The sequence below is a fragment of the Grampus griseus genome (genome assembly GCF_964374135.1).
Source record: "Grampus griseus genome assembly, chromosome: 10".
NCBI classification, from domain to species: Eukaryota; Metazoa; Chordata; class Mammalia; order Artiodactyla; family Delphinidae; genus Grampus; species Grampus griseus.
Window position 1 is genome coordinate 38,342,880 of NC_139004.1, and position 25,470 is coordinate 38,368,349.

Below are 25,470 nucleotides of genomic sequence, written 5' to 3' on the forward strand. Positions count from 1 at the left end.
GCTCTTCCTCATTCAGCTGGTGTCCACTAGCCAGTGGTGTGGGCCTTTTGTAAGCCCTCATGAATTGGACCCCAGGCAGTTGTGAGCGAAGAAGGAGAGGAGCTGTGTAGACAGGAAAGCTGGCTGTGTGGGCAGTCCAGGGCTCAAACCACGTGTCCCAGAGGACGAGTGCTGGCATTAAGCCTGTAAGTCAAAGGCTTCTTTGGCAGAACCCTGGGCTGTTAGAATATTCCTGGGGGGCACAGCCAGGGGACATTTTGGCTCCTGTCTAGCAAGGCACAACCTATAACGGCAGAAGCCCCTCTTCCCCCTCCCCATTCCCCACTAGACCCACTTCCTTCGTGGGCCTCTAGCACCCTTCCAAGCTGACAGGGTCAGGGACGTGAGCTGGTAAAATGGGCAGTGTGGCTGGGGAGGGGAGCAGGGTACTTACTGTTCCTTCACCCCTCGGGAGACAGAGCCAGCACTGAATGGCTTTTCCAGGGAGCATATAGGAAATGAGTAAAGAGAAAGAGCGAGGCAGAAAGAGACAAGGAAAGGAAGCTAGAGGAATGGAAAGGGAGAGTGCTTGGTCTATATGGAGGTTTTTTTTTCTCCAAAAAGAGAGATCGGAGAGAATCCCTCATCTGAGGGTGGGGGCTGCCGGCTCTGAGGGCTAAAGAGTCTGGGGGCTTCAAAACCTGGGTCTCGGGCCTAGCGGCACTATTTATAGGGCCTCAGGAAGCTGGAGACTTTGGAGCGGAGCAGCTTGATGAAGGATTTGGGCAGCATCTCCTTGTGCTTCTCTGTGTACTTGAAGTAGTTCTGGGGGTGGGCCAGCACCTCGAAGAAGGCCTTAATGAGCTTCTTGTCCTGCAGAGGAGGGCAGGTAGCAATGTCAGCATCAGTGTCAGTGGTGGGAGAGAGGACCACCAGCCTCCACTCAGTAGCAGCCCCTCTTGATGTCTAATAGGCATATCCAGAAGTGAAATCTGGATTCCCATCCCCCCATCTGTTGCTCCTTTGGAATTCTACAACTCAGTCAGTGGCAGCTCCATCCTTCCATCTCTCAGTCCCAGTCCTTGGAGCCATCCTTGACCCCTCTCTCTTGCTCACAACCACAGCAAATCCTGTTGATTCTACCTTTAAAATATATCCAGGGTCAGACCACTTCTCACTGTCTCCAGAGCTACCACCCTGTCCAAGCCACCGTCATCTCTCACGTGGCAATGGCCTCCTAACTGGTCTCCATGCTTCTACCTACCCTTGTCCTTCTACAGACTGTTCTCCCCTACAGCAGCCAGAATGACTTTTTTGGTTTTTAATTAGATCACGTCCTTCTTCTTTTCTAAACACTTCTCTGGTTTTTTTTTTTTAATTTATCTTTTATATCTATTGGAGTATAATTGCTTTACAATGGTGTGTTAGTTTCTGCTGTACAACAAAATGAATCAGCTAAATGTATACATATATCCCCATATCCCCTCCCTCTTGAGTCTGGTTTCTTTTATCACTCAGTAAAGCTGAATCCCTTTCATGGCCCATAGGCTGAATGTGATCTGTGCCCTGCTGTCTCTCCTCTATCCCCGTCTTGACTCTTCCTTACTCTGCTGAGCTGCACTGGCCTCAAGGTTCTTGAACATGCCACACGGCTCCCATGCTCCTGAGCTTGGAATGCTCCTCTCCTGATCCTCTAATGGGTAGCCTCTCACCTCCTTCAGGTCTCTTCTCCTCAGAGGCCTTCCCTGACCACCCCGTCTGAAACAGCAACGTGATGTGTGGAGAGCCTACTGGGTGCCAAGCACTGTGCATTAGGACTCAGCTCTTCTGGCTTCTAGGCTAGTGTTCTTTCCATTGCATCAGCAGATTTTTAAAACAAGGGGTGGAGCTTCCAGCCTCTCATCTCCACTTTAATCAAAATGGTGCCTCTACTTTATGCATTGGAGTTCCACAGCACATTTGATATAAGGATTCAGATGCTCTAAAAATTTTTGAAAAGCATTGCTGAAATTATACTCTTTGCAGTCTGCAAGTTCTAGATTTTTGTCATTGTGTCTCATTTTGATAATAATACAAAAATTATTTTATTTATCAGAAAGATAACTTTTTTGCATGGATAATTTATGAAGGATAATACTGTGACTAGGACTATATAGTTTCTTTAGTAAGATTTTCTCAAACTGGGATCCACAGACCTAGTTATCCAGACCATCCTTCAATGTTGGAAACATTCCTTTTCCTTTAAAAGAGGTCTATACCGAATTAACTCTGAGAAACACTGTACTAGATCTGCTGTTTTTCTGTGGGAACTGAGGAGGGAGTAAGGGAAGGCAGGGACTTATGCAAAAGCATCTTTCTAAACCACATTTTCCGTATATGTCTTGGTGGAAGAGGTCAAGGACATTTCATCTCCTCATCCTCCCTTCCTCTTCACCCAGAGTGTAAGACAGTGTGAGTGACACTGCAGTCAGATGGGCTTGGGCTCAAATCCCAGCTTTACCACTGGGCAAGTGCTCTAACTCTCTGTGCCTCAGTTTTCTCATCGGTAAAGTGGGAATGATGAAAGTACCTAGTTCATAGAGCTATTGTGTAAACCAAATGAAAATATTCAAGTAAGCACTTAGCATATTGCCTGCACATTGCTACGTGCTCATTAAACATTGGCCATCATTGTTCATATTCACTCACCTTTAAAATCTCCTGGTGGTTTTCAGATGCATAGAGCCGGCCGTCTCGCACAATGTCTTCTACCAGCTGTTCATAGTCCTCTGCAAGGTCAGCGAAGGAGAGGGGCTCAGGGGTGGGAACTCCTCCTGCTTCCTTGCTCCCCCCAAGACCCATGAGCCTCCCCTTTCTCACCCACTTCCCTGGCTCTTCTGCCCTTGCTCACCATCATAGGTAACATAGGGAATCTGGAAGCCACGGGCGCTGTTGGCCTCACTTGTCTTGAAGTTGATCCAGAGCTTCCTGGAGCGGGCTGTGAAGGCGATGGGGCGCTCGTACGTCTGGCAGGTCTCATAGGTGGTAATGGAGGATGGGGAGGCTGGGAAGGCAAGCAGCAGGTCAGGAGAGAGCAGGGCAAGCTCTCCAAGTCCTCCTAGAGTAAGGAATCATGCTGACAGAGGCCCTCCCTCATGTATGTAGCTCCCCTACCCTCCAGCATACACATATTCTCTCTCAATGCCCTGGGCTTGTTCCACAATTCCTCTGACATCCAGGTAGTCACACAGTGTAAGAAATTTGACATTTAAGTGAATGGAACAGTAAAAATACTAGAATATGGGCTTCCCTGGTGGCGCAGTGGTTGAGAGTCCGCCTGCCAATGCGGGGGACACGGGTTCGTGTCCGGGAGGATCCCACATGCCACGGAGCGGCTGGGCCCATGAGCCATGGCTGCTGGGCCTGCGCGTCCGGAGCCTGTGCTCCACAATGGGAGAGGCCACAACAGTGAGAGGCCCGTGTACCGCAAAAAAAAAAAAAAAAAAAAAAAAAACTAGAATAGGAAAGTGACACATGTAAGACTATTGGAATTCTACTCCCAAAGCTGGCTTTCTTAACTCTGCTCTCCACCGAACACGTAGCATTCATTGCTGTTTTCCTTTGCTCCGAGGCCTCCCTCATCATTGCCCCAATTCTTCCAGCACCAATTTTTTTCTCTCTCCCTCCCAACCAGATTTGGACTGCCCTTCCCTGGCCCAACTCTGCAGCCACCCACAGTTCTTTCTCATGACGAGGACGTCCCCACACTCGTCCTCAGATGGCAGGAAGATCTCGGGTACCACGATAAGAATCTTGCGCTTGGGTGGGGGGTTGATGTTCCAGATGCACTCCACGCCGGCTGGGTAGTTGCCTGGGTAGTTGGGAGACTCGATATAGCCAGTGAACTCACCCAGCTCCCCACCACACTGGCGATCTGTAGGCCAAGCCCCGGTGGACAAAGCAAGAAAGAGAAGGGAAGTCAGTGGGGAAATAGGTTGGGGAAATTGAAGAGTTCTGAAGTGGAAATCAGATACATGTAGGCAGCCTCCTTCTTAGTCATCATCTCTTCTCCAAGTTCTGGGTCTCCCTTCCTTCCTGCCCTTTTAGTACCTTCTAATCTCACTCTACCTGTCCCTGCCTCCCCACTACCTGCCTCCCTCCTCTCCAGGGAGAGGGTGCTATAGGGCCCAGCCCAGCAACCCGTCTTGAGGTTGAGTGGGTTGGGGAGAGATGGAGGGTGGGACTTTCCTGCCCATCCACTGCCCAGCCCTGCTCCCTGTTGGTTTACTCCCTGCCCACCTCTGGCTTCCTCCCATGCCCACTGCTCCCAGGCCTCTCCACCCCATTTTCCACAGCCTGGCCTGACACATACTCTTGCACTGGGCCACACTGGTGGAGCCATCAAAGTCAGTGCTTGTGTTTCCTGGACAGCGGGTGCAGAAGTTCTGACGGAAGTCGGGCTGATAGGAGCCCATGGCACAGCGGATACAGCGATGGATGCTGGTGTTGTAGTAGTGCCCAGGGGAGCACTGGACTGCAGGCAAGGGGGAAGGGTAGGAGTTAAGATGGCAGGCAAGCGGGAGTTCTGGGGCAGGACACATTCATCGTAGAGAATGAATGAAGACGCCAGAGTTCCTTCTAGAGTCTCAACCTTCCCTAGTCAGGCCAGAATTTAAGCTCAGGGGAAAACGAACTTGACAGAGTGGTTGGCTACAGCGCCAATCCTGTTCTTTCAGGCACTGAGCACAGTCGCAAACCTGTACAGAAACTCATTTGTAGTATAGAGGGGAAGGTGACACCAGCTTTCCAAAGCAGAGGGGTAAGTAGAACTGTTACTTATTGCCCAATTCCCACGTTTGGGACTGATGGAGGGTCAGGACGGGTCCTATGGGTAGGATGCGGGGGTTGGTCACGCAGCTGGGCCTTTCCCGGTTTGGAGAAGATGGTAGGGCAACATACTTGGGTCTACTCTGGGGACTTGGAGAGTTTTTTGGAAGTAGCTGGGGTTGGGGTCCTGTACCGAGGGGAGTAGCCCACTCACCTTTAGTGTCACAGTCTTGGAAGGAGGCGGCTCCCTCGTGCTTGGTGGTGAGGCTCCCACCGCACGGGAAGCACAGAGTCCGTCCCGCTTCAGGTTGGTAGGTGCCATGTGGACATGGCTGGCAGGGCTTGAAGCCATCTACAGAGTGTTGGCCAGGTGAGCACTGACCTGCAGTAAACCGAGGGCCCAACTCTGATGGGGATGTTCCTGGTCATCCCCACGGGGTCACCCAGTCTCAGGGGACAGAGGCACACACAAACAGGATGTTGACTAGGAGAGTGGCCTGGGGCCTGGGCCTGCCTTGGGAAATCCCATGCCCATGGGCGTCCCAGTGCCCACCCTACCCCACTCTGTATTGTTTGTTCCCCTGGCACCTGCACATGTGGTGACGTTGGTGGCTCCGAGAGGCCCGTGGGCATCACTCCCAGGGCAAAGGTCGCAGGAGAGCTGCCCTTCTCTCTCCTGGAAGGTGCCCGCCGGGCATGGTACACACTGCTCCGTCTGGCCGTGGTAATACGTTCCCTGCGGGCAGCTGACTGAGGGAGAGTCGGCCGCGCTAGCCACCCACCCCCCACCTATTTCCCACCACCCAGGTCTGGGACTCCCCTTCCCTCTCCCCCCAGATTCAAGGAGAATCTCTTTGTCTGGGAACAGACAGAATCCTGCTTGGGAGGATCAGGGGCCAAAGCCATGTGCAGGAGGGTTGGTGGCCTGACATGATGTCCCTCTAGATTTCAGCTTGGGACCAAGGAGTGGGGGATGATGGGCAGGAGTGTCTTGGCTGCCTCACAATTTGAGAGATGCAACCGAGGCCGTAAAGTGTCCTGCTCTGAACCAGACCCAAGCTGAGCCTTCCCTACTCCCCTGCTCCCCAGCAAGCTCCCTTACCACACTTGGCCCCAGAGCGGTGCTGCCCGGGCCTACAGGCCTCCACTGGTTCCGCTCGCTCCCCAGCTACTGGGCCTGGTTTGTGGGCCAGCTCATAATCAAGGCCTGCCAGGCGCAGTAGGAAGCGGTCCTGGTTGATGGACTTTCTAAGCATCTTCAGAGACCCTTTCAGCCGCCGTTCCATCTGCTGTCGCAGGCAGGGCAGCCCACAGCCAGCTGGTGGGGGATGGTGTTATGAGTCAGAGAAGGAAGAGAAAGAAAGAGAAGGAAGAGAAAGAAAGAGTCCCTCCTCCCTGTGAGCAGGAGGGCAAGGAAGCAAAGCTAGGAGCTAGGAGGGTCGTGGTGAGAGGGACTGGCTCCTGGGCTTGGCCTTAGGCAGGGTCTGCCCTTAATACAGGCTCTGCCCCTTCCTTCACTGCTGTTTGCCCATCTCTGCCCTCCCCTTTCCACCCTCCTCCCAACGGTGTCCCAAGTCCCACCTGTGGTTTCTTCGGCTCTGACTTCTGCCTCCAGTTCCAGGGTGAGCCGAGTGACTTCCTTGCCTGGAGGGGTCCGGGCCCGCCGGCCCTTGCCCTTCCGAGAGGAGTCACACTTGAGGTGGATGAAGGTGACCTGGCAGTCAGAGCAGGGGGCACCACCTGGGGGAGAGGCCTTGTCAACCTCAGGGGCACCCCCTGGAGACAGGGAATGTTCTTACTCCCAGCTCTCACTTTTCCACCCCAACTCAGACAGATCTCACCAGATCTCTGACTATAACTATCTCAATTCTCTTTTAGTCTAAGATACTAATCAGTTGGTGGGGGGATATCCTAGGACTTCCTTGGACCCTATGCCTACAACCGCTTCTTCCCCTGTTCTGTCCAGAATTCAGGGTGCCAGTGGGTTTTTGGAGATCCCACTAAGCAGAAGAGCTGAGGGGTGGGAAGGGTTTGGTGGCCAGATAGCCCATTGGAGTGGAGTCCCCAGTCCAGACCTGGCCCCAGGATTCTGCTGGCCTCCTCCGTTTTGCCTTTGTTTCTCAGGTGCAAACGGCATTTGGCATCTTTGATCTTGAAGGAAGCCCGCTGTTTAACCGTCAGCACTGCAGCCTCTAGAGGGATGGCAGAGCTCAGCACAGCCTGGGGGTCCCTTGAGGGTGGGGGCTGCTACAGAGGATGTTGGGAAGCTGGGGCCAGGGGCTTGGCTGGAGGAGAGGGATTATGAAAGCCAAGGGCATCGGCTGTTAAGGGTAGAGGGAGCAAGGCAGCAGGGCTGGAGAATTACAGAGGAAAAAAGGGGATCCAGGAAAAAGTAAGGCCAGGAGAATTCATAAGGAAGAGAAATAGGGGTTAATAAGCCAGAGAGTAGCATGGAACAAGGCCTCTGGGCTGGTGCTCACCATGGCAGTGGTTGGAGTTTGTGCTGTTCCCAGTGTGGCCAGCTCGGCCTGGAGCAGCCCTGGGGCTGGGGATGCCACAGCTCACGGTGAAGCCATTCTCAGACTCTGAGAGAAGGGGGCTGTCACAGCTCTGACCTGCCCCCTGACCCCCACTGGCTGGAGGAATCCAAGGGGACCAGAGGAGCTGCCTAAACAGCCAGGCTTCCTCCCTGCCAGCCCTCCAGCAACCTCCTCTCTGTACCTGGCAAAAACCGGGCCCGGGAGGGGCAGCTCAGGGCACAGGTGTCCTTCTTCCCAGACCGACTGCAGCTGATCATGGCTTTCGAGGCACCAGGACTACTGTGACACTTTACTGGCTCTAGGAAGTGGAGAGAAGCCTGAGGAGGAGAGGGTCTTCCTCTCCCGCCCTCTCTGTCAGTCCTTCAGTCAAGTAATTAGGAGGAAGAGAATTAGCTACATGTAGAACTGCAACTGTACACGGAGATGAATGAAGGGATTATTTACCAGGAACTTCACATCTCAAATGGCTACATTCTTCATCTCCTACTACCTCATACCTTCCTCAGTATGGAACTCCACATTTCCCAGGACCCCCAACTACCCCCCACCCTGAAACTGCAGTTCAAGACTCAGCCAGCAGAGGGCGCTGCCCACCTGTGCAATCCTTCCCGTTCCAGTGCAGCCGGCCCTGGCCTGGTGGGCAGGTACACTGGTAGCTGCCAGGAGTGTTGATGCAGCCAAAGCGGCAACCTCCCCGGTTGATACTGCACTCATCCACATCTGGGCGAGGGAGGAGGGAGACACAGACAAACAATGTGGGGGGGAAGTAGGAGCCAGAGAGTGGGCAGTGAGTGAGGACCTTTGGTTAGAGTTCCAGGCACTCTGAGATGATTCCCGGCCCGAGAAGAGCTCAAACCTAGGACCTCCTTCCCTTATCTCTGTTCCCAGTCAAAAGAAGGATTGAGAAGCGGCCAAGCTAACAAGCTTTTTAAAGCCTTCCACTCCTACCTACCAGTGGGGCTGTAATTCGGAAGCTAAGGATGGGAGTCAAGAGGCAGTGATGGGGATGGGAGACAGAAGTTTCGGAAACAGGATGCTGTTCCCTGATACTCTAATCTCTCAATTGTCTTAATCTCTCCCACTTCATCATGATGAATGCAGACATGGCACATGCACCTGGGGATTGCCCACAGCCACCAGCCAACTCAGGGACTCGTTCAGTTGAAGGGTGAGGAGTTGAGAGGGGCTGGGTGGCTGAGGGTCCAGATTTGCTGACTTACCCCCACAGTGGGTGACACCATACAGTAGGTAGCCGTGATGGCAGAGGCACTGGAAGCTCCCTGGCGTGTTGACACATATGTGGTCACAGGTTCGATCAAAGGAACACTCGTCTATATCTGGAAGAGCAAGGTTTCAAGCCGCTGAATCTGTCTTGAGGCACATGACCCTGTGACTCTGTGCTCAGGTGAAGGGCCCCAGGGAGGGGCCTTGGCTCTCTCCCTTAAACTGAAAAGCTTTCCTACCTCTGGCCCAGCCCTAAGATCAGCAATTCAGCAATGCCTACCCACCCCCTAAGCCCGCTCCATTTGGAGTCTTTGGAGTCAGGAACTCTTGAGGTCCGGTGCCTATGGATCAGGGCCACCACGTGTGGTTAGACTGGTCAGATCCTGCCAAGGATATGAACTGGGGTGAAATCCATCCCTCGCTTCTTGCCAAGCCATGTGCCCCAGCGTAGAGCTGGTGTGCCCAGAGGAAGGGGCACATTTGCTAATTCACAGCACAACGCTACCTATGGAGACTCTCCACAGTGTCCTTTGAGCTTCTCAGGCTCTGGCCCTCTGGCCTCTTTGAAGCTCTCCTACCCCGAGAAACTCTCCAAAGGGTTTGTCCTTGGCCCAAGTCTGCTCACCCTGGCAGTTCCTCTCATTGATGAGAAGCTTATAGCCCTTCTTGCAGCTGCATTCGAAGCTGCCCACTGTGTTGCGGCAAATGTGGTCACAGCCCCCATTGTTCAAGCGGCACTCATCTATGTCTGGGGAGGCAGGGCAAAGGAGAGAGAATCAGAGTAATACTGAAGGCTGGGGACAAATAGGGAGACAAGATCCCTCCCTCCCTCACAGAGACAGGGAGAATCAAGGAGAGCCCTGGGCCTGCCTCTTTCTCTCTCCCGTCTCTGTTTCTCCCCCTTTCAGGGTATCTGTGGCCATTAGTAACAACCTTGTTTCCTGAGACTGAGTCTTCTTAGAAGGGGAAAGATGGGAACCAGTGTCAGGCCCTCAGGTAATTGCCTAGAAGTAGGTGGGCACCTGACCTACAGGGGGCTAGTCCATGCCCCTCACTCTGCCACTGACAGCCCCTCCCAAGAAAGCTGGTGGACAGGGTTTATCCCCTTACTGTCCCCCACCCCTGCCTGCCATAAGAGCACGGTGGGGGGGGGGGCGGGGGGCAGAGAGGTGGAGATTCAAAGGGGCAGCGCTTCAGAGAGGAGGAGCTAGAAGAGAGGCCAGGCAGGGAGGACAGGAGAGCCAGTGAGGCTGGGGAGTTGATGGGGGGAGGGGTGGGGGCCAGGCAGGGGGCTGGGCTGTGAGAGGTCTGGAGAGACTCAGGCCTGAGGCAGCTTTCAGCACTAAGAAGGGAAGGGAAGGAGGGGGGTGTGAGCGGCTTCCTTCCTGAGGTCAAGTTCCCCAAGCGGGTGGCAGACAGGACCCAGGCTGCTCACCCCTACTTGGGGGAGGGGGCAGAGGGGGCAGTCTTCCACTTCACTCTTAGCATACCTGTCAACAGTCCTTCCTAGCAGCAAACCTCTCAGCTCTGGCTGTCTGACCTGCGGCCCCAGCCCTCCCCCGCACCCCAACCTCCTCCGAGGCCTCTCTACCAGCTGTTGGGCCAAAAGACACAAAGAGCAAGCCCAGGCCTTCCTCCAGTCCCCACTCCTTGTGACCAAGGGACACAGACCTGATGAATCACAATTTTCAGTATGGCTACCCTCCCTTTTTCCTCCCCCGCTCCACCCTTCCCCTAAACCTGGCTAATTAAAAGGTGGGGAAAATAGAATGGACAATGTGGGACATTATACCATAATAATAGCTAACACAGAGTGTTCCCCATTTGCCAGGCACTGTTGTAAGACTTTACATATAGTTTATATGTAACTCATTTAATCCTTACAACATTCCTATGAGGCAAGCACTTTACTTGGTGAAACTGAGGTGCAGAGACACTAAGTAACTAGCCCAGGATTGCAGAGTTAATAAGAGGCAGAGCTGGAATCTGAACCCAGGCAGCCAAGCTCCAGCATCAGTGCTCCCAACTGCTACCCTAATCTCCCTCTGACCAGGAGAGCCTTTCCTCGGGGAAGGTCTGGGGAATGTGGGTTAAGAAGGTTATGGAACACACCTGTGACCTTGTGCATACATAGTCAGGGCTCAAATATCCTTCTAGACCCAGGAACAAACGTGAATGGCACGTTCATTAACCAAGAGGGTTAGGGACCCATAGGGGAAATGGGAATAAGAGTAAGGAAAACAAAGTGGGGCAGGGGCAGGGACACTAAGGAACTGGCTGGACTTTTTTTCTTTTTTTTTTTTTTGCGGTACGTGGGCCTCTCACTGTTGTGGCCTCTCCCGCTGTGGAGCACAGGCTCCAGATGCGCAGGCTCAGCGGCCATGGCTCACGGGCCCAGCCTCTCCACGGCACGTGGGATCTTCCCGGACCGGGGCGCGAACCCGTGTCCCCTGCATCGGCAGGCGGGCTCTCAACCACTGTGCTACCAGGGAAGCCCCAGGCTAGACTTTTTTTGTGCCCCTTGAACTGAGATGGGGAAAGGCGGGCAGGAGACAAGCCTTAGTCACAGCCTCAGTTATTTACAATCAGGATCGTCTCCAGGGGCTTGAGTAGGTCCCACAATAGGTACCGTATCTCTGGTCCCAACCTCAGCCCCTTACCCTTACACTCCTGTCCTCCAAAAACCCTTACCTTTGCAGGTCTTCCTGTCCGGCTGCAGCATGAAGCCCACAGGGCAGCTGCAGTGGACGCCCGTCGCTGCATCGTGGCACTTACTGTCGCAGCCCCCGTTGTTAACAGCACAGGTCTCTGTTTAGGAGGGAGGTGGGAGATGGTAAGCTGGTTATCAGCTTGGAGGAGTCCCAAACGTGAGGGTATAGGAGGGAGCACAGAGGCCCAAGGGAAGGCCTTAGCCTCCCTGTGCTTTAGAAGGAGCATTAAGTGGAGGCTCCCAGCCCCCTTCCTCCCATCACTCCCGCCCCCATCCCCTCACAAGTACAGCCAAGCAGTCCACTTCCCTGCCCCCTACTTGATTGAAACAAGGTGGACAGCAGTGAGGCAGGTACAAGCCAGAGCTGTCAGGCAGGAATGTGCTGAGGGGGTGGAGGAGGTAGAGAGGGGAGGGCGCAGGGAGGGATGGAAGCTAAGTAAGGGTGGTCCCCGCCGCCAGGGATCAAGAAGGGACAATAGGAGTTTCCTCCTCTTTCCACCGACTATCTCGACTATCTCATTGGCGGGTGGGGGGTCATGGTGGGACAATCCTGGGAAGAGTGAGCCTGGTGATTCCTAAGACAGCTGAGAGATGACCGTCAATCCATTTCCCCTTCCTCCCTGCTCAGCTGTCTTAAGAAAGATCCCAGTTCCAGGACTGACTGCTCATCCTCAGAGGAGACAGCTAGTGCTCCATCATTTCCCAGCCCCTTCCTGGCTACCTCCAACTCCTCCCAGGCCCTCCTCTTAGTTCCAGAGGGAGATAAGCTGGCTGTTCTGTTGTTGTTTTACTTTCCTAATGGGGGAAATACTGTCTAGGCTAGGGGAGGGGGCAAAAGGAGAAGAATCCAGAGGAGAAGGAAGGGCGTAAGAAGATAGGTGAGAGAGTTAGAGAACCTCAGAGCTAAGTCTCTTCTGTTGACCCCTCCTGACTGATAAGCTTTCCCTCTGCTGAGAGGTCGGAGTTGGGGGAGTATGGATGGGCCACTCTCCCTATTTTCTGAATTCAGAGCAGGAGAAAAATAGAGGTTTAAACTGCAGCTCAGGAGAGTGAGATGAGCCCAGGAGAAAAAACATCAGCTCAAACAGTGCAAGGCCCTGACGCAGGGACTGTGAGGGAGGTGTGGTCCATCCTCTGGGGGGCCTAGAATTCTCCCATTAGAGAGACAGAATCCTGAGGCCTCCACTAGGGAAGAGAGGAGAGAGGTTCTCAGAAGCAGGGGAGCTGAATGAGAAAAGCGCTGGAAAGTACTATCATCTTCTTGAATCCTTGACTCCTAAAATTCAGGCCCAACGCTTGTCACTGAGGAGACCAGCAAAGCGAAGACTCCAGAAGAAGCCCAACTCTGCCTGTGGGTCCCTGGTCATGCCCTGGACCCTCAAATGCCCAGGTCTGGGAGCAGCCACCGTGGGATCTCCTATGTGCCACTCCCACATTAAGTCTCTCCTAAGGTTCCCCGAGACCATGGGAAGAACCTAGGAGGGAACCTTGACTTCAGGCTCCAAGCCCAGCCATCCCCCACAAGAGTGGTCTTAGCATAAGAAGAAACCCTCTAAGCCCTGGAGCAGGGAGAGGGGAACAGAGATCCTGCAACAAGTCTAGTCAATTCTGAGGGATCCAGGATGGGGAGCAAGCAGAGCTGGCACGCTGACCATCCCAGGCTGGACCAGGAAGCTGGGCACAGCTGCCTGCCCCTGCAGGGCAGAGCTCTCCAGAGGGCCTCTCTGGCTGCCTCAAACCTCTGCTCTTCAGGCTGTGTATTTAAATCACAGTTTAATCTGTGCTTATTCTGTGTCAGGCACTTAGTAGATGCTATAATGCTCTATCTCCATCATCACAGCAATACTAAGAGAGGACTCTTATTCTCCCTCTTTTACAGAAGAGTAAACTGAGGATCAGAGAGGAAAGCAGCTTGCTGAAGGTGGCACACTGAGAAGGTGGCAGAGCCAGGATTCAAACTCGGGTCTGTCTGAACTCAAATGTCGTGCACTTAACCATTATGGTGGGAGAGAATGGTGAGTGATGCTGGGACTGTGAGCTAATACGGGTAAGAACCCAAGGAGGGGATGGCATCTAACCCTATCCCACCCCGATCTCAGTGGGCACGATGGGTAAGTGCAGCTGGCTGGGTCTTTAGCTGTGTAGAAGGCAGAGAAAGGGAGGGGGCAGATGGCTGGGAAGGGGTGAGGTGTTAGAAGGTGGGACAAAGGAGCAGGAGAGGAAGGAGAGTGACAGGATCATAGAAAGAAAACCAACATGAAGGCTCCCAGGCCAGCTCGTGGGGACTCAGGTTTCCTGTCACTCAATGGGCCCAGTACCCAGGCTGCCAGGGGAGCCCGTGGGCATGCGGTTAGTGGGAGCCCCAGCGGGTTAGCCCTTCCCCTAGCAAGCCAGCGAGAGCAAGTGGAGAGAGCAGACATATTTACCATTAGAAACGGCCTGAGGGGGGATGTGCTGCTCTAGCCGCCTTTCCCCTGTTTGACATTGTAAAAAAGCTGTTTAGATGCTGCGCGGGAGCTACTGTGGCCCTCTGTGCCCCAACCCCTCCCCACCCTCCTCCTCCCTGCAGGCCCAAACCGCTGGCCCCAAATGATGAGCTCTGAGACTCCTACACTTCATTCCCCAGGGTTGTCCTGCCTGGTATCCTCCAAGAAGCCAGGCTCCCACCGAGTGACTGATGGGAAGCTGAGTCTCAGAGAGGGGCAGTCATGGGCCCAGTACTACGCAGCATGCCAAAGGCAGAGCTGGGATGCAACCTCAAGTCTTATAGGCTGCCAGATCCCAAACCCCAGAGGGTGCCCACCCTTTCTGCTAAACCGTACCGCCCTCTCAGCCCCCCCACTAAATCTGGATGTCCTGATGGCCCCGAACAACGAAGTTTCCTTCTACCAGGGCTGGGGAGAAAAATGAGATACAGGTCAAGGTAAAATCAGTTCTACTGGAGAAGAGGGAGAGGAACTTGGAAAGGACATAGCTATGAACCTTAGAACAGCCTCATTTACTCTCTTCTGCCTCACTTGGCCATGGCCCAGAGGGTGGAATGGATCTTGACTAGAGAAGAGCTCAAGCTTAACAGGAGTATTTTCAAAAGCAGCCGTGCCCAGGACTATCTAAACAGAAAGACATCAGAGAGGGACCTGGCCTCACACCCATGGGCCCCAAGTTCTGTCCTAATCATGCAGCTTTTCTTTGGGGACTGCATGCAATTTCTTCTGGGAGTCTCTAGGATGTGTGAGTGTGTCCAGGGCATTGTAGGAGGTTTGGAAAGCAGAAGAATTAGACTTATGAGGGAAGAAACGAAAGGAGCTGGAACAAACCAGCCTGGAGAAGGCAACATGAAGACCCAAAAATGTTCCAAGATTTGGGCGAGTTAGTTCAGAGGGAAACACGCAGCAAGAGAGATTTTAATTAAGGAGCTTTAGAACTGTGTGTGCAAGTCTCTGGAGCAGGTACCTGAGGGAGACCGTTAAGAGCACCGTCTGCTCCCCAGTTCTTGTGACTGGGGGAAAGGCAGTGCTCTCTGCAGAGACGGGGTGGGTCTCTGGAGTGAGATGGGAGAGAGTCTGGTTCTGAACCGGAATATCTTGTCTCTCATAAACACACCAAGTGACTGTGTTCACACCTTCCCATCCCCAGCATGTTGTATCCCATGAGATGAATGTCCATTCATAAATATCCGTGCCCACAGGACAAGCTTGCCCCTGCCTGGCTCAACACAGCCTTTCCCCCAAACTCTCCGCGTTCATTTCCCACTTTTCCAAGGGGACACCCTGTCCCACTGTCTTTCTCAGCACTCTGTGAGCACATAGCAATTGGCCTTCACAAACAACAACAACAATAAAAACTAAAGACTTTTAGAGAATTAGGAATTAAGGAACTGAACTCATCTACGGGACCTAAAGATATGTGAGGTAAGGCCTAGGAATTCAGGACAAGGGGTCCAGGGGTTAAGAAGGCCCCAAACCAGGCTGAGAGGGAAGGGATGCTGGAATTGGCGAGGAAGTGGGAAGGCTACAGGCAGAGCTCCACTGGAATGTGGAGGAGAGAGGAGGAAATGGGGGCCTAGGGTAAGAGGACTGGAAGGGAGATTTAGAGGAGAGCAAGGAGAGAGAGGAAAAGATACCTGGAGCCAGGAAACCCCATTTGTCAGTTCAAGGCTTGTTGTTCCAGGAAAGAGCACTCTGTCCCACCCTCAGTTCCAGAGTGGGGACACTGGGTTGTGACAGCTCCCATCTTACCATACTTGTCAACCAGGGCCTCTGCTCAGGCTTAATCCATTGCATTGCCCCAGCTTTCCTCCCCCTTCTCAACCACGGCCTGCGTCAACAAGCACCTCTGCTAATTATTCCCAACCTGGCAACACTTTATCCCGGATTAAGAGGATGGTGAGGCTCCCAGGGGCCGGACAGCAGGACCAATGGGTGGGGGAGGGGAGGAGGGTCAGGTGAGCCTTCAGTCTCTCAGAGTCGTCTCTCACTAGACCTGGCATTGTCTGGGTCTTCAACCCACTCACCAGTCATTCTGCTCTCAGCACCCGGGCCCCATGTGTTCCCCCCTCCCCTGGTTCCCAAGGGCCCCTACCCCCACCCCCATCACAGGTGGACTGAGTTCTCCACTGGCCTCACCCACCGATGCACGTCTTCCCGTCGGTATGGAGCACAAACTTGACGTGGCAGCCGCACCGGGGACCCTGCTCTGTGTCATCGCACGTGTGCTGGCAGCCACCATTACCATAGTTGCACGTCACTGTGCAGAGAGGGCAGGAGGCCTGTCAGCTTGCTTCTCCCTGGGTACCCCAGTTCTCCATAACATGGAGACTGGTCCTCTAATCTAGCTGCCTCTCCCACGCTCTCTTTTCTTCCCACCTCTTGCTGCCAAGGCCCCACGCCCTTCCTCTTTGTCTCCCCTTCTCCCCCACTGCCATCCCAGTTATCTCACATTTACAGTCCCGCTGGTTCTTGGTGAGCTCGAAGCCAGGGCGGCATTCGCAGGCAATACCCCCTTTGGGTGTCTCCCGGCAAATGTGAGCACAGCCGTGGTTCTTGTTCATGCAATTCATTCCTTCTAAAAGGGAAGAGGAGGGCGGTGAATGTTCTGTACTCCTGCACGCCTAGAGGAAGAGAAACTGGAAGGGATAGCTGGGGCCTAGGGAAGTGGGAGGATTTCACTGAGGCTACAACACAGAGACTGGCTCCCCCTCACAGGGCCCCTGTCCTGCCCATAGAGCTGGGTGCTAATGAGCAGAGCTCAGAACTATTCTGAATGAGATATAAGTATTGACAGCCAGCCTCCCAACCCTGCATGATCACCCTCTCCTTCAAACAACCAAAAACTAGTGTCTAACAGCTGCCCAGCACTGTGCTGGCACTGGGTGGATCTAGGAAGGATCCAGAAAAATGTAAGACATGATCTCTTTCCTCAAAGAGCTTACAGTCAAAGTGGGAAGAAGATAAGTAACACTTATCATGTGAGTGAGGAGTAATTAGTACAGATAATCACTATACGTCTTATTCAACAAGTATTTATTAAGCTCCTACTACAAGCAGGGCAGTATGTTAGGTTCTGGGGATACGAAGATGAATTAGGCATAGTCTCTGCCCTCAGGGATGTCACAGTCGGCGGGGGTGGGAGGGTAATGGCGGAGTCACAGAAACAGACAACACATACCCCACTACGCCTGCCTGACCCTCCCAAGCCAATCCAAGGAATAAGGCATGGGTGAGGTCCTCTCAGATAGCATCGGCTTACGGCTCAGCCATCTACAATTAGGAGCGACACTCATCTTGGGTCTGGACACAGAGGATGTCCCATGGTAGCCTCAATCCCATACTGACCCCCAGCCCCAAGTGAATTCTCCCAGATTTTCCTGTAACCCCAAGTATCTGTCCATGGAACCCTTAGGATGTAATTGGGTTGAGGGACAAGAGAAGAAAGAGTAGCAGAGGGTGGGACCTAGGGGTCACTGAGGGGAAGCTCCAGAGCAGGTGGAGAGAGAAGCCTGGGAGTGCAGGGCTGGGCCCTCCCAGGTCACAGGCTGACCTTCCGGCCGCTGGATGCAGGTGTGCTGGTTGTCGCTGAGGAAGAAGCCCTCCCGGCAGTGGCACTCATAACTGCCCATCATGTTGACACAGCTCTGCTGACAGCCACCGTTGCCCTCGGCACACTCGTCCACATCTGTGCAGGATAGGTGGTTGGTGAGGCCGTGGGTGCGGGCCAGGGTCTGGTCATGCGCTGGGACTTCAGCACCCAGGGCTGAAAGCAGTCTTAAGAATCCAGCACACATGCACATTCCCTCCACGGAAATCCAACTCCCAGCCTTACGCTAGGCAGTTCTCACCCACTCATCAGCTAACGTTCCACTGCTTGTGAAGAGGCCACCCTAAGAGGGAAGAGCTGGGGAGTTACGCAGGTGGGGAGGGGACATTCCAACATGGCCTCCCTTTCCTTCACCTGTTGAAATTGGGTCTGAAGGCGGAGGAGATTAGGAAAGGAGTCAGAGCAAGAGAAACAGAGATGAAGATGAGGATGGAGATTGACAACGGGGAGGAACTGTGGGCAGCTGGTTGTGATGAGCAGCCAGGGAATCAGGGCTCCATGTGCGGGGAGAGCTTTGGCCACGGTGCGGAGGTTGGAGGGGCAGGGTGGGGAAAGGTAGTGAACTTCAACTCATTGTGGGGCAGGGACCATTTCTGTGGACAGGCCATGACCCCGTCCTTCCTCCCCTTCCCCCATGCCTGGGCTTGCTGCCACATTCCCTAGCCTTTCTCCTATTTTGGTTTAACAAAACAAAGTCTGGTAGCTTGGCGGGGAGGGGTGGGGGAAGAGCTGCCAGGCCACACCCTGATTACCAACCCCAAATCACCACCCCCAGGCCCCAAAGCCAAGCTCATTCCGGGGCTCCCACTTCAATGCCTTGACTCCATCTCTATGCTACTTACTACCCTCCCAAGTTCACAGTCCTTCTCAGTTTTCCTTGGCACAGGGAGGCATCAGGGAGATGGACCCAAATGGACCAATCTAGCTCCTAAGGGGCCTGACTCCTAAGGGCCTCATCTGTCCTTCTCTTCCCATCCTCTCTGCTGCGCCCTGAAACCCTGTCCTTCACCCTTCTGGCCAAGGGCAGAGAGGCCCAGATCCAGCAGGCTCCTGCCCGAGAGATGCATCTGTAGGGAAAGCCAAGGAGGTAAACGTTTGTTTGCCTTGCTCCTGTCCCATCTCCTACACCCCTGACTTCTCCCTATCCCTGTCTTCCTGCTCTTACCCCGTCCTACATTCTATCCTTCTATTTGCTCCCTTCTGTTCCAGCCTTGTGATTTTGCTACTCTAGCCAAGTTCTTTCCTCTAGTTCTCAGTGGGGAAACTGAAGCCAAGGGCATGGATGACTTAGGGTTCCCCTAAAAGCCAAAGGTTAAGAGTCTGAACCCTGAACCCTAAGGTTAGGGAAGCATCAGCATCCCCCTCCTCCTCATGGTCATCGACATTCCTCCCGTTTATTGAGCACTTACCATGTACTAAGGATTGTACGGGGCTCTTTACACATGTTCTCTCACGGTGAGTCACACAGCAGCCCTTTGAGTGGGATACCACCATCCCTATTGCCCAAGGCTCCATAGCTAGTAAGCAGCAGAGCCAGGATCTGCCTGGAGCCAAATCATCTTCCTACCATGCTCCACCTCCCGTGACTAAGCCCACTACTGTCATATCCTGGCCCTTCCCCTGAGAACACTTTCTAGCAGCATCTCCTTCATGTTTTTCATCCAGCAGAAGGATTATTTCATCCTCAGCATCTAGTTTCCAGGGGGAGGCTGACTTGGTTTTCTATTTTGTGCGAATGCAGCATTTTGTTCACTTTCCTCTTCTTGCCTGGGAATAGAAAAGGCTAAAAACACCTCCTCCTCCACAAGACATGCCCTGCCCCACCCTCGCTCACCCAGACAGTTGTGTCCATCGTGTGCCAGGTGGAATCCATCATAGCAGGTGCATCGGTAATTGCCAGGGATGTTGACACAATCGTGCACACAACCTGCATTATCCTCCCGTTCACACTCATCCACATCTGTGGGCAAACAGGAGTTGAGGCAGCTGGACCCACCCGCGTGCCCCCAACTGTCCCCCCCTGGGTTCAGCCTTATGGTGGTTTTTTAAAAAATATATAACCTCTGTGTATGTTTCTGTATGTGTCTCTGTTCCCCATAGTTACTTTCATAGCCTACAAACTATTTTGCATTTTGCTACTTTCATCTAAACTTGTCATAAACATTTTTACGTTTCCATCCAGTCTTTCCAGTTATCACTGTACGTGGCTGCAAAATACTCCATTATGTTGCTACATCATAACTTATTAATCCCTTTCCTCTATTGTTAGTTTCCTTCCATTTATTTTTCTATCATAAATGATGCATCAAAAAACATATTCTCCCATATATTGTTTCTTTGAATTTCCTTGGAACAAGTTCCTAAACATGAAATTCCTGAGTCGAAGAGTATAAATAACTTCAAGATTCCTGCTAGTATGACAAAATCACTTTTCAATTCATAATGTCACCAGGAAGGAACGAGTGCACCTTGTGGAAGTCTTAACCAGCACCGAAGGTCATAAATTTAAAATAACATCTCGACTGCTTTAATTTGCATTGCTTTAATTATGAGGAGATGTGTTTGTTTATAGTATGAATTTCCCCTAGGGCAGATTGCCTGTTCTCATTCTTTTGGGGCATGGCATAAGGGTCTAAAGATGGAGGTTCCAGTGTTAGGGAACCTCAGGCCTTAGTCCCATGATTCTGATTCCCCCACCCAGTCAGGCTGTATGGCCGTGAACTGTTCCCACCAGGGCCTTAGCCAGCATATATGGTGGTGCCTTTGTGCAAATTAGAAAATAACACCCTCTCTGGGAAGAAACAGCTTTCCTCCAGCCCTCTCCCCACGCCAGCAGGGACTGCAGGCCTTAGTGTAATGTACAGCGTGGCCAACTGAGAGCAGCTCAGTGGGGGTCTCCCCTCTCCGGCAGATCCCCCTTCTCCAGGTGCCCTCCCAGCCTCACCTTTGCAGTGTTTACCATCCCCTGTGTAGCCAGACTTGCAGATGCACTTGTACGACCGTGGGGTGTTCTGGCAGATCGCATCGATGTGGCAGTTGTCAGTCCCCTCCACACACTCGTCCACATCTGGCAGGGGCAGAAGGAACACATGAGACCCTCTCTTGGTACCTCCCAAGGGGTGTCTTGAAGGTGGTCCCTCAGGGCAAAATCCCCTCTCCTCTAAAATAGAGGGCAACCCCTCCAGAAGCAGGTGGCCTCCCCTCCGATTTCAGAATCTTTCTGAATTCCTGAAATTCCTGTAATTTCAGGAATTCAGAAAGAACGCCCACTCCCCTCAAAAATACTTAATCCACAATGACAGCTAAAATTCCATCATTTGAGACACTCCTCTTTGATTTAAAAACAAACAAACAAAAAACCTTTGGACTGGGTAGGTAGCACACTTGATTAGAAACATTCAACCTAGGGTGAATTAGTTTACCTTTCTTAGGAGCAGACTTAGAGGGAGGGGGAAGAGAAAGGCACGGGGACAGTGGCCTCTGGGAAAGTGGCAGGGTCCAGCGACTATTGGTAATTCAAGGAGGAAGAAAGGGAGACGGGGCATCTGCGGAATCTTCATCTGCCTCACAATTCTGCTTGAGACCAGGCCTGCTCCCACTTGCCCACCATGGCGCCAAGAATCTTTAAAGGAAAGAAGTTCCATCCTGGAAGATTTGCCTAGGCCCATCCCTCAACAGCAGAGGGACTAGGAGCTGGCAGGGGCTGTGGCACCAGCAACCTGAAGCCTGATAAGTGCAGCCTTTGCGGCTCTCCAGCTGATTCGTCCAGGCCCACCCATCCCACCACCCTGAGCTCTTTCATCTAACCCCAGGTGTACCTAGCTCTGACACAAGGTGCTACTCACAGAGCTATGCTGAAGAAGAGGCCACCCAAGATCTAGCAGAAAAGCCAACGTTCAGAAAGGACATAGGAAAGAGAATAATTTATCATCTTTGGGCAAAAGACTCCAACTTCTGGGGCAATGTTACGGTGCCCATAAAGCTGAACCGAAGTAGGTGAAAATGCTTCAGTCAAAAATGCGTTATAATTTAAGGCTGTGGAGGTTCGGAGATGACTCTGACCAGCCAAAAGTAGAGACAAAAAAGTAACATGAAGCAGGATGTGTCGAGTGCCACGAGGGCATTAGAGATAAGGAAAGAGGGTCCTCAACCCTGGCTGCACATCAGAGTCAACTCCCCTAGGAGATACCCAAGTGCTACCTCCAGAAATTCTGGTCAGCTGGTCTGGGCTGAGACCTGGTCATCAGTACTTTTCTAAAGTTACCCAGGTGAGTCTAATATGCGGCCAGGCTGGAGAATCTCCATTAAAGGGAAGATCGGAGGAGGAAGAGACAACTTCTAGCTGTGAACCAGGAAACCCAGGGTAGTGTAGCAAACTGCAAGTAAAGAAACGGGATTTGAAATCAAGATCATAGCTTCCAAGTGTGATCTATGGGTCACAGAATTGCTTGGCTTTTGTTAAAATGCAGATTCTTAGGCCTGACTGCTGACCTATTGAATCCAAATCCTTAAGGTGCTTGATATATTTTTTATTGAATGAATGAATGAGTGGATCAGTAATTGCTCACATTTATAAACACCCATGAGTCCTAGCTTGAAACAGTTAACTGTTCTTTTCTTTTTGATGTCAAGAACTTCCGGGGTAGGACTAAGGCTTCCTGGGGCTAAGAAGGGAACTGAAATTTGGAAGAGTGCCCCCAAACACCTGCCTCAAATCTTCTGGGCTTCTATTCGGCTCTGCACTCTACTCTCCAACTCTTTGACCCCTCTGCAGCAGTCCACCACGCCCAGTGATCTAATTGCTGTAATTCACACTTAGTCTCCCCCTCCCTCAGGCTCTGCAGTCTTGGTATCTGCCTGCTAGCTCACCCTAGGAAGTCATCCCAAAGTGAATGGATGGAGAAGAGGGGGCATACAATTCTAGTTAATGAGACAGGGCAAGAGGGACCTGTGTAGATAGTAAGAGGCTGCATGGGGCTTCCCTGGTGGCGCAGTGGTTGACAGTCCGCCTGCCGATGCAGGGGACACGGGTTCGTGCCCCGGTCCGGGAAGATCCCACATGCCGCGGAGCGGCTGGGCCCGTGAGCCATGGCCGCTGAACCTGCGCGTCCGGAGCCTGTGCTCTGCAACGGGAGAGGCCACAACAGTGAGAGGCCCGCGTACCGCAAAAAAAAAAAAAAAGACGCTGCATGGAGAATCAGTTTGTCCAACTGATGAAGAGAAAATGGTACTAAGAAACGTCCTATTGTAGAAAGACAATAATCAGCCAGTCCCAGGTTCAAATCCAGCCCTACCACTCTCTAGGGCGTGTTTTCTGATTCTCTTATTTGTTCCTCTTTAAAATGGGGACGATAATCCCTTCTCATTAGAGGCTGTGAACAGCTGATGAGATAATTTGTGTAAAGTACCTAATAAAGTATCAGAAGCTTGAGATGATAATTATTAAATCACTGATTCAGATAACAGGTGCTCTATGACTGTGCTAAGATGGTAGCCACTACGCACATGTGGCTATTTAAATTTAAATTACTTTAAAATTCAGTTCTGTAGTTGTCCTGGCCACAGGCCAAGTGCTCAACAGTCATACGTGGCTAACGGCTACCACAGTGGATAGCACAGGTGTGGAACATTTCCAACATCGCAGGAGGTTCTGCTGGACAGCACTGCTTTACGAGTTCTGAATAAGGGATACCCTGGGCCCGAGTGGACCAAAAAAACTCCCTGAGGAGTGGGACTCAAGTTTGAGTTTTGGAAGTTGGGTAACCATTAGACAGTTAGAAGGGGAAAGGACATTTCAAGTGCGGTTAAATGCATGAAGAAAGACCAGGCACTCGGAGGTCCAAGTCCTTATTCTCTGTCCCCACATTTGCACATGCCCTCCATGTTGGGGAAAATATCTTTTAACAACTAATTCTAATATTTGAATGGAATCCAAAGTTTTAGATGTTCTTATTGGGTCCCCCGGAGGCAAAGGGACTGGTTGATCACCCCCTTCCCTGTGGTAACCCTTGTGAGTCTTAGCAGGTACAGAGCACTGGGCAATGCCAGTGACTAATAATCATCCTGTTCATCCTGCTTTGAGCCCTCTTCCCCTTCTGTGTCTCTCCATCCCTTCCCCTTCTGTGTCTCTCCATCCCTTCCCCAGCGGCCAGGACAACTTGGAAACTCATCTGGAAGCTCCTCCTCTAGGGCCATCTCAGAGGTACATGCTTGTCTCTGAATCAGCTGGGGCTTTACAACAGTCTACATCAGGCTGGGCTCCGAGTTCTTCCGTTTGCCTCTGATTCAATGCTCACCGGTACTACAGAGTGGATCCTTGTGCTGACTGCAGCAAACCCAGGCTTCCTGGCAGGACCTTTTGACCCTTCAGGCAGTTGGGCTTTTCCTGCCATCTTACCCCTCCCCCTCATTCCCTGCTCATAATACTTATCCCTCTCCAACACCTAAACCATTCTACCCCTTTTCACGCATTCACACATCTCATTCTTCACATTTGAAATGCAGTCCTTTCTTTTTTCTTGTAGCCACACTGTTCCCAGCTTCCCAAAACTGGCTCAAAAATTGTCTTCCTGGTAAGCCCTATTCCTGGTAAGTTCCAGGTCCTAGGGGACTCGGTTTGCCTCAGCTCACTTGCAGCTATTACTGAGTTGCTCTGCTAATACTTAAAGCCATCTTGTGTGGCGTGTTCAGCTTTCCTCACTTGGCTGGTCACTCACTGAGGATGGAATTATTACTTGGATGGAATCTTTTGAAGCAGAACAAGCCTAAAACAGAGCTCTGAAGTAGGGGCCCAAATTATACCCAGTGTCTCCTTTTGCCAGTTCTTTCAGAGCTCCCCCCACATGTGCCCACCCCCAATTTGTCCATGCAGGGATCCCTTCAACACCCATGCGCACAGTCTCATCTTACTTCATTCTCTCAGGGTGCAGGTGTTTACTAGCTGGCCTGACAAACCAGGTGATACTGTTGGGCAGGAATTGGTTTAGACCAGTGGCTGCACCCTGGGATTCCCAGGGGACCTTTTAAAAAATGTGATTGTCTGGGGACTTCCCTGGTGGCACAGTGGTTAAGAATCCGCCTGCCAATGCAGGGGACATGGGTTCGAGCCCTGGTCCGGGAAGATCCCACATGCCGCGGAGCAACTAACCCTGTGTGCCACAACTACTGAGCCTGCGCTCTAGAGCCCGCGAGACACAACTACTGAAGACCACGCGTCTAGAGCCCCTGCTCCGTAGCAAGAGAAGCCACCACAATGAGAAGCCCGCACACCGCAATGAAGAGTGGCCCCCGCTCACCACAACTAGAGAAAGCCCACGCGCAGACCCAACACAGCCATAAATAAATTAATTAATTAATTTTAAAAAATGTGACTGACTGGGCACTCTCTTAGACCAGCTGCATCAGGATCTCCAGGGTGAGTCTGGACTGCTCTCTGTCTTCCTTTCCCAACTCAGATAATGTGATAGACTATTTGCCCAAGCTGGGAAGAGACCAGGGGCAACAACATGACAGAATGTTTGAGAAAAGGGGTTCTGGAGTGATACTGTGTCTGTTCAAATGCCAGCTGCATGCATGTCCTTGTGGTCCTGGGCCAGCCTCTGAACTTGCCGGCTCCTTCCTCTGTAGATGGGAATAATGATAACAGCACCTCCTCATGGGGCCACCATGAGTGTCAAATGAGTTAATACTTATCAAGTACTTAGCACTGCAGTACAGGCATACAGTAAATGCTCAATAAAGGTCGTTATTTTATTCCTTCTCTCCAACCTTCTCCCCAGTATCCTTTCTGAACCCCTCTCCCCTTCCCCCTTCCCCTTACCAAAGCCCCATTTGAAGCCTGGTGTGGGGAGATGCGGCACTAGGGGAGCACGTGATGGTACAGGGAATTTGGGGGAGACATATCCTTAAAGGTATCTGTGTCACTGCCTACTCTGCCCATGCTGGGAACTGCCCAAGCAGCAGGTGCAGTGGGTGAGAGGCCAGTTGGGAACCAAAAAGCTGCCCTCCACAATCCTCTGTAAAGGCTGTCCTTTTGTGCCCTTTCCCCCAACCCAGGCACTGGCCTGGATCACAAGCTGAATCAGGGGAGAGTGGTGGCTGCAAAGACACCACAGA

The 25,470-nt window shown here is 52.3% G+C and overlaps 1 protein-coding gene across 2 annotated transcripts in view; it reads right to left on the minus strand.

The window, feature by feature from the left end:
* Window positions 1–702: 702 nt before the first annotated feature.
* Window positions 703–25,470, minus strand: part of SCUBE3 (signal peptide, CUB domain and EGF like domain containing 3) — a gene marked incomplete at both ends in the record, with an annotated part of 33,312 nt that continues 8,544 nt past the window's right edge. Inside the window, 21 exons of one of the 2 annotated variants that reach the window (XM_082664628.1) lie at window positions 703–852; window positions 2,668–2,747; window positions 2,870–3,022; window positions 3,695–3,892; window positions 4,331–4,492; window positions 5,000–5,167; window positions 5,374–5,535; window positions 5,888–6,103; window positions 6,367–6,525; window positions 6,861–6,977; window positions 7,266–7,370; window positions 7,507–7,623; window positions 7,920–8,045; window positions 8,546–8,662; window positions 9,175–9,297; window positions 11,241–11,357; window positions 15,889–16,005; window positions 16,198–16,320; window positions 17,299–17,433; window positions 19,190–19,315; window positions 20,300–20,422. In XM_082664628.1, the coding sequence (XP_082520754.1) occupies window positions 703–852; window positions 2,668–2,747; window positions 2,870–3,022; window positions 3,695–3,892; window positions 4,331–4,492; window positions 5,000–5,167; window positions 5,374–5,535; window positions 5,888–6,103; window positions 6,367–6,525; window positions 6,861–6,977; window positions 7,266–7,370; window positions 7,507–7,623; window positions 7,920–8,045; window positions 8,546–8,662; window positions 9,175–9,297; window positions 11,241–11,357; window positions 15,889–16,005; window positions 16,198–16,320; window positions 17,299–17,433; window positions 19,190–19,315; window positions 20,300–20,422 (2,894 nt within the window). Of the gene's footprint in view, window positions 853–2,667; window positions 2,748–2,869; window positions 3,023–3,694; window positions 3,893–4,330; window positions 4,493–4,999; window positions 5,168–5,373; window positions 5,536–5,887; window positions 6,104–6,366; window positions 6,526–6,860; window positions 6,978–7,265; window positions 7,371–7,506; window positions 7,624–7,919; window positions 8,046–8,545; window positions 8,663–9,174; window positions 9,298–11,240; window positions 11,358–15,888; window positions 16,006–16,197; window positions 16,324–17,298; window positions 17,434–19,189; window positions 19,316–20,299; window positions 20,423–25,470 lie in introns of both variants that reach the window. The other variant, XM_082664627.1, reaches the window with a different exon arrangement.